General features: G+C 48.2%; 1 protein-coding gene across 1 annotated transcript; it reads right to left on the bottom strand.

The window, feature by feature from the left end:
- Window positions 1-4,646: 4,646 nt before the first annotated feature.
- Window positions 4,647-6,859, bottom strand: LOC137089592 (uncharacterized). Its single transcript, XM_067453184.1, has one exon. The coding sequence runs from the start codon at window positions 6,587-6,589 to the stop codon at window positions 5,042-5,044; it is 1,548 nt and encodes a 515-aa protein (XP_067309285.1). The 5' UTR covers window positions 6,590-6,859; the 3' UTR covers window positions 4,647-5,041.
- Between the last annotated feature and the right edge of the window lie 1,928 nt (window positions 6,860-8,787).

Here is an 8,787-nt window from a genome sequence, read left to right on the forward strand (position 1 = left end):
ACTGCTCAGAAATGCAGTGTTACAGGAAAAAAAAGACTTCACATGACAGAGTAAACATGGTATATATAGGCAGAGGTAATGAGGTAATGAGACACAGGTGTAAACAGTGAGTGTTAATGAGTCCAGCCAAAGGATTATGGGTAATGTTGTCTAAGATAGAACGACAGTCCGGGTTGGAGTGCCCTCTGGTGGCGATCACATGCACTCACACTGGTGAATTGTGACAATTGGTTACACTTTAGTTTGTTGTATGGGTTACAGTGTACTGTAGTTATACATTTAATGATAGTAATTAACTACATGTACTTATTATCGAGTTTGGATAAGGGTTTGGTTTAGGGTTAGTTGCATGTAATTATGCAAAATGTATAGTTATTACTACAGTAACTACATTTAACGTGGAATAAGGACACTGTAAAATAAAGTGTTATTTTTTTCCCCTGAGAGTGCAGAGCTTTTCATGCAGCAAATCTCTGACTGCAGCTCATCTGCATTAGGGCTGCATTACCGCTGCTGATGTGATAACTCACTCCGCTGTGTTGTGGAGGCAAAGCTGAGTGACAGCAGAGAAGTATGAAAAAAACCCGAAATCACCTCATTCGCCATCGCGATCTCCCAGCAAGACCTCTGCCTAATTTATGGAGAGCCCTGCTCTCTCAGTATGGGCTCGTGGCTTCGAAAGAGGGGGATGAGAAATGGCGCTTTGCATCTCAATTTCAAACCTCAGAGGAATAAAACACCCACTGCGTTGATGACAGATGTTAACATCTTGAGTCTTCAGAGATAAATGTCAATGACATGTTTTATTATTTTGATCAAATACAAAGTCAAAACAGAAAGCATGCAGCTTCCAGGCAATAGCTGTCCTGTGTTACATTTCCAGTGAGGCTGTTTTGGATCTCATTTTGTGAATTTTTCATTGTTTGTTCTGGATAAGCAGATCCAGTCAATACTGATATCTACAAGAAAGTTTTAAGGGATGTCCTTGATAAAGGAAGTGTGCTTCATTGTATTGAATGTATTTTTCTAGTGTGTGTATTTTATAAGTATAATTTAAAACTGTACTTGCAGATAATATAATACTTATAAAAGATGACATGTGGGGCAGTCGTGGCCAGAGATTCAGATTGGTAACCCGAAAGTTGCAGGTTTGATTCTCAATACCATTCTCTCTGAGCTTGTCGCCTTTGGCTTGGTTTGCTCAGTTGGGGACACTAAAATTATGATCCAAATAATTCAACTAAATATACAAATTAAATTAATTAATTAGGTCTTATTTAATTCGATAAACTATAATACTGATCTGCCAACATTGTCGCCCTATGATAAATTAATACAAGCTGATAACATCACTGTTTTCTCCAGAACGACGGTACAGCCAAATTCAATTTTGTTGCAATATTGTCCTGTCTAACACTGTGAAGCTGATTTGAAACAATCGTCATTGTAAAATGCTATATAAATAAAGTTGATTGATTGATTGATTGAAATGTATAATGACATTACAAGGAGAGGATGAAATATAAGGACATTACCCATTTCCCCACTTTTCAAAATGCTTATAAATTATACAGGATGAGTATTTTTTGAGAAAGTAAAAATGCAGAATTTTTCCTGTGATGGGTAGGTTTAGGGGCAGGGGCAGTGTAGGGGGATAGAAAATACAGTTTGTACAGTATAAAAACCATTACACCTATGGAATGTTCCCACATTTCACAAAAACAAACGTGTGCATGTGTGTGTGTGTGTGTGTGTGTGTGTGTGTGTGTGTGTGTGTGTGTGTGTGTGTGTGTGTGTGTGTGTTCACTACTCACTACTCCTAATGTGTGTGCGCTAACTTGAATGGGTTAAATGCAGAGGACAAATTCTAAGTATGTATTATTTAGACGTCAAAGTACACAGGCACAATGTACAGAGGTTTTTCAGGTGTCCATTTACAATCCTTAGTCCTTAGACTTTATCTGGTGCCTATACAACACGATGAATCCTTCTCTGGAAACCAAAAGTAACTCAGTCATGCTAAAACTTTACTCTGGTGGAGGAACTCAACAGTTCGCCTAGGGAACTTACTGGAGCAATAAAGGGGAAGGAGGGAATGGCGCAGCAAGCCAACACTTTGAACGGGCACTTCAGTGTTACTGGCTGGTTGAAGCGAGCACACGGGAAGAAACCATCTCTACACAGAGGCTATAGAATCTAGCAAATGTGTTAGGTGCCCCCAGCCTGCAGCGCTAGATATATCTGCCATTGAGGTGCAATGACCCAGCGCCCAGGAAGAAGCAACTCTCCTAGAGGAGTAAGCTCTCAACCCTAGAGTGCAAGGCACGCCCTTGGGTATAGTACGCCAAGGTGATGACATCCACTATCCAGTGGGCCATCCTCTGCTTGGAGAGAGTCTTTAGCTTCTGCTGGCCTTCGTAACAGATGAATAGCTGCTCTGAAGTCCTGAAGCTTTGCGTTCTGTCCACTTAGAGCACAGACGGGACAGAGAAAGGCTTGGGTCTGCCACCTCCAAGGACAGTGATTGCAGGTTCATCACCTGGTCTCCGAAGGGAGTGGTGGGAACTTTGGGCACATATCTGTAACTCTAGGCACGATTCATTAACCAAAAATGTCTGCAGGTCACCTACCCTCTTAACGGAAGCCAATGCAGTCAGGAGCACTGTCTTCCAAGATTTTCAACTCTGCTGACTGCAATGGTTTAAAGGGGGCTCTCTGCAGTGCCATTAGCACAAGAGACAAATCCCAAAAGGTTATAAAGTGAGAGCAAGGCGGTTTTAGTCTCCTTGCTTGCCTTAGGAACCTGATGATCAGATCATGCTTCCCCCAGGACTTACCATCAACTACGTCTTGATGTGCGGCGATAGTGGCAGCTTACACTTTAAGGGTGGAGGGAGACAGCCTTCGCTCCAATACGGTGCAACTAATAAGACCTGCTCAATGTCGGCCCTAACTTTGCAAAGAGTCTGTACTAGAAGGCTCACTGGGGGAAATGGCATCCGGAGATGGCGGTCGAGTTGTGACATGCAACGGGAGTGTAGACCACCCTGTTTGATGTTGAAACCAATGACAACATGACAGGAACACGAGGCAGGAACACATGAGGGCATGAAATCACATGTTAATAGACCACATGATGAAACCAGGAAGTGCATGACAAAACATGACCCAAATGGGACCAGCCTCACGGTCTTCCTCTGAGTCCGCACTTTTCCAACGTAATGCCGCTTTGACTGCCGGGAAGAAGTCCGCTGCGTAGTTCGCACCAGTGCTCACATGCACCCTTCTGAGACCTAAAATGACAAATGGGACACCCTGCAGTCTCGTGGACTTGACACGCACACGCAGCAGCCATTGTAAGTCCACAAGACCGAAAGTGCACATGAAGTGTGTCATTTGGGACAAGGCCACTGAACATTAAGGGTGCGTTCACACTTGTCATGTTTGGTTCGATTAAAACGAACCCTGGTGCGATTGCTCGTTTAGTGCGGTTCATTTGAACATATGTGAACGCTGCCATCCGAACCCTGGTGCGCACCAAACAAGCGGACCGAGACCGCTAAAAAGATGGGTCTCGGTCCGCTTCCAAACGAACTCTGGTGCGGTTCGATTGATATATGAACGCAACACGGACCAAACACATGTAAACGGACCAAAAACCAGACGTAATGTCACAAGATGCCACGCATAATGCAGCTGATTTGACCACGCGGAAAGATCGGTGTTATCCAAAATGAGTAACTTTAACGTTAGAGGGCAAACGCAACGAGGAAGAGCCTCATCAATATTTGGTCTGACGAGCATGTTTCGAAAATGCTAGAAAAAACACACAAAAAGCATACCTGGCTCTTCTCATCAAAGTTCCTGTGTTGCCCATTATTAGCAGGTACAGACGACAGAACGGCCGTCTCTTTTGTATAAGCGACGCCCGACTCTTTTCTGCACAACGGAGGAAATCCTGCTGCTGTTTTGAATGTTTTGAACATTTTATGAGCTCTTCATGAGTTCTCAGCGGGTAAAAATAATGCCACATGTACACGCATAAAATGATCGCGTTTAATCCAGCACACAGCGTTGTTTTGAACATTTCATGAGCTCTTCATGAGTTCTCTGGTAAAAAATAATGCCATATGTGTTACACGCATAAAATGATCGCGTTTAATCCAGCACACAGCGTTGTTTTGAATGTTGTGAACATTTCATGCGCTCTTCATGAGTTCTCTGGTAAAAAATAATGCCATATGTACACGCATAAAATGCCCGCGCGTGTAATCCGCACACAGCATTGTTTTGCATGTTCGGTAAACGAGCTCCTACGTCATATAAACCGACCAATCAGGTTGTGAGCGTCTCCCCGTGCCTTTGGTTCGGTAACTTTAGGTTCCCTGTTAAAAATGCCCGTGTGAACGCTAAGCGGACCAGGACTATTATGTTTGTTTTTGTTTTTTGGTCCGGACCAAACTAACCAAACGAACCGAACTACAAGTGTGAACTCACCCTAAAACAATAGGTTACTATCGTAACCCCGGTTCTCTGAAACATCGAGTGGAGAGATCCACCTATGGGAAGGGCATCCGTACCTGACCTCTGCAGAAGCATCCAATTGCACCAAGTCTGACAAGACAGGCAGGAGCGCGCAGCCAATGCCCAGTAAGGCCCCACCCCTTACCAGCGGGCATATATGGGCTGCATACGCTACTGTACATCAGTAAGTATATTCGCTTCTCGTGCGGTAAGCGGGGCAACGCTGGTGGATCTCTCCACTCGATGTTTCAGAGAACCGGGGTTACGATAGTAACCTATTGTTCTCTTTCATCATCTCGTTTCGAGATCCACCTATGGGAGAGACATGGACAGCTCCCCGATTGCCCAATACACTCACAGTGAGGTCCTGTTAGCCAGAAAAAGACGGTCACCCCGAGGGGCGGTGCACGACGCGTCTCATAATCATGAACTCGCCACACCGACGCAACCGCGTAACTGCGGTGTGAAGCAGGACATGAAACATAGGCTATGTGTGTCACACATAAGGAAGGCAGGGTTAGGAAGACCCCACCCCCAAGACCGAATGTGCTACTGAGGTTCTGGTGACATCCAGCCTGTAGTAACGCACAAACGTATGGGGAGAAGCCCAACTGGCCGCAGAACAGATATCCTGCAGTGATACTCCCCTGAACAGAGCCCAAGAGGCGGCCAAGCCCCTCGTGGAATGAGCTCTGATGTTCCCTGGGGGTTGCACTCCCTTTGATTCATATGCCAAGATTATAGCGTCCACAAGCCAATGTGAGAGGCGTTGTTTAGACAGGGGATCCCCTTTGCGAGGAGGAGCCCATGAAACGAAGAGTTGGTCACTCTTCCGGAACGCGCTGGTCCTAGACACATACGTTTGTAACGCACGGACTGGACACAGGGCATTTAGCCTCTGATCCTCCGCGGAGGAAAAGGGCGGAGGGTGAAAAGCGGATAGCTCCAACACCTCCGATGTGAACGCAGGGAAACATTTCGGCATGAATGCTGGATTAGGCTTGAGGAAAACCTTATCTCCACCCAGAGAGAAATTGATGCACGAGGGGTGGACCGAGAGTGCATGTAACTCACTGACACGTTTGGCTGACGCCAAGGCCAAGAGCAAGGCTGTTTTGAAGGACAGCAACTTAAGGGAAATATTCCCCAGAGGCTCAAAAGGGAATTGAGACAGAGCTTCCAGCACCATGGAGAGGTCCCATTCAGGGATCGTTCTCCTAATGACTGGCAAGGATCGACGGGCGCCCTTCATAAATCTGCGGATTAGAGAATGCTGCCCGACCGTTGAGCCCTCAAAACCCACATGACAAGCAGAGATAGCTGCCAGATAGACCTTAATAGTGGAAAAAGACCTGCCCTTATCCATAAGGTCTTGGAGGAAACACAAGATATCAGCGACTGAGCACTGATATGACGTGAGACCCCGCCCATCACACCACTCATCGAACACCTGCCACTTACAGCCATACAAGGACTGTGTAGAAACGGCCCTGGCATTCTGTATAGTAGCCACCACGCGCGGGGGAAGCCCTAACGCGCTTAGGTTCGTCCTCTCACGGGCCAAGCCCAGAGAGCTACCCTGTCCGGGTGTGGGTGATAAATCTCCCCGTTCGCTTAAGACAATAGGTCTGTGCGGAGGGGGAGGCACCACGGCTGGGCATACAACAGAGGGATTATCTCTGCCAGCCACGGCGCTTTGGGCCACCTGGGTGCTATCAGGATGAGAGAAAACCCCCCCTCTCTCGCCCTGGCCAGTGTGAGAATTATCAGGCACAGGGGAGGAAAGGCATACAGCAGCACTCTGGGCCACGGGTGGGCCAGTGTGTCCACCTCGAGGGGCGCGTCCAAGTCCTTTAGCGAGAAGAACATAGGACAATGGCTGTTTTCGCGCGAGGCGAACAGATCTACGGGCGCCCGTAGTCTCATCCATATCATGTCTACTATCTGAGGGTGGAGGTGCCAATCTCCGAAGAGCGGGTTCCCCCTCGATAGAAGATCCGCGCCTCTGTTCAGAATTCCCGGAACATGAGTCGCGCGTAACGACAGGAAAACTCGCCCGCTCCATACCAAACGCTTGTAAGCTAGGGCATGAAGCTTCGGCGAGCGCGCGCCGCCTTGACGATTGATAGCCACTGTCGTGGTATCGTCGCAGCGTACGAGCACATGATGTCCCTGCAGACGAGGCAGAAAATGATTCAGAGCCTTCTAATTGGTTAGAAGCTCTAAATAATCTATGTGCTCTGAACGTAGTTTGCTCGGCCGCAAACCGTTCACAGTTCTGCCCTCCTGGGTGGCACCCCAGCCTGTTAGGGACGCGTCCGTCGTCACGACTTTCCGCAACATGACATCCCCAGAGGGGTACCCTGTGCGTAAAAGTCTGCGCTCTTCCAGTGGCACAGAGCTGCAGCGCAGGTGCGCGTCACTGTTACAGAGCGGCAAAGATCGTGTAACGGGCTGAAATGTAGTGACAAAACCCATTTCATGAACGCCCTCATCCTCAGGGGTCCTAGTGGCAAAAACTAGATAGCTAAAGCCATAAGACCCTGTAGCCTGAGACATGTGCGATATCGCACCCTCGCCCCCTCTCTGAACTGTGACAGACAGTTCGTCAGAGAGAGAACGCGCTCCTGAGAGAGACGCGCTCGCATGGAGACTGAGTTCAGCTCCATGCCCTGGAAGATCACCCTCTGACTGGGTGTAAAGCTGCTCTTGTTCACATTCACCCTGAAGTCCAGAGATCGGGTGTGCGCGAGCACACGGGAGGTGTCCTGCAACACCTTTTCCCACGAATCGGCTATGATGAGCCAATCGCATATGTATGTCAGGATCCGTCGACCAGACATTCTTAGGGGAGTGAAGCCCGCTTCCACACGCAAACATAAAGTTCGGGGGCTTAATTTTTGCCCGAACGGAAGCACCGTGAGTTCGTAACAAATGCCTTGATAGGCGAAACGAAGAAACTTCCGGTGTGGTGGATAAATGCTTATGTGGAGAAAAGCATCTCTCAGATCGACCGATGTGAACCAGTCGTTCCGTTTCATGACACGGGCGAGCGAACCAAGGGTTAACATTATGAATCTGTATTTCCTCAAATGTTTGTTCAACACCCTGGGGTCCAGAATAGGACGGAGGGAACCGTCCTTCTTTGTGACCAGGAAATAACGGGAAAAGAAACCCTGGTTTATCAGATTGTGGGGAACCACCTGAATCGCACCTTTGTTTAGAAGAGAGGAGATTTCCTCCTTCAGGACGTGGGCCGTGCTTTCCTCTGTGTGAGAAAAGAGAACGCTGCTGAAACGTGGATGTTTCATAGCAATCTGCAGACGATAGCCCTGTAATATCATGCGTAATACAGTAAGCCAGGCTGACACACAGCTCGTGTGAATGCTCGTCCAGGCCGTGCTGGCTTCGAGCATGCCTAGCTGGCTTATTTGTGATGCAATGCTGCCCTCTAGTGGAGAAACTAGGGACGACACGTGCAGGTTCACCATTACGAGAGAAAGGGTATTTCCCTACATTGAGAGGGTATCTCGCTGTGACGAATTCATTTGATTCGTTAGATTTATTGTGTTTTTTGTGTTTCTGTGTGTGTTGTGTTTTCTGGGAAACACTGGGGCCGAAGCCTTTATTATTTGGGTGAGGGGACGCAGTATGTGCGGTGTGGTTACACTGCTTTTGAACTTTTCCTCACGACAATCCCCTTGAACAGGGGGGAACACACATCGTCCACTAAACATATGGGCTGGGCAGCCACGGGAGGGGGACACCCTACAGCAGGAACCTTCCGTCCTTTGGACAGGGGTTCTGGGGCAGGGAGAAAGCCCAGAAAACTTCTTTCGAGGCTTTTCCTTGACCTGATTAAAATTACGTCCCGGGACCGGGGGGTTAGGCAAACGCACAGGGGGCGCCTGGCGTGGGACCGTCTTCCTGGGAAGATACAATATGAAGGCCTCGTGCTCCTTCTTGTCGTCGCATCGTTGTTGCATCATAGCAACTGCGGGGCCAAAGAGAGCCCGGCCGGGCTCTACCGGGGCGCCTGCGATACGTTTCTTTTCACTATCCGGGAGACCAGACAGGTTGAGCCAGAGCGAGCGCTCTCCTACCACGGAAAGCGCCATAGAGCGCCCGCAGGTTTGGACGACCTGACGAGCATTACGGAGAACGAGGTCGTTAACCGTGATGATCTCCTTCCACAGTGCAGGAGAGGGAGAAGATCCCTTATCTAACTGCTGGCCCAGATCGTCCAGGATCTCCGCTTGGTAA

This window comes from Pseudorasbora parva, chromosome 9 (genome assembly GCF_024679245.1).
Source record: "Pseudorasbora parva isolate DD20220531a chromosome 9, ASM2467924v1, whole genome shotgun sequence".
NCBI classification, from domain to species: Eukaryota; Metazoa; Chordata; class Actinopteri; order Cypriniformes; family Gobionidae; genus Pseudorasbora; species Pseudorasbora parva.

Bases quoted from the DNA above. Each gene is read 5' to 3' on its own strand.
- LOC137089592 (XM_067453184.1), bottom strand. From the start codon at position 6,589: ATGGAGCGGGCGAGTTTTCCTGTCGTTACGCGCGACTCATGTTCCGGG.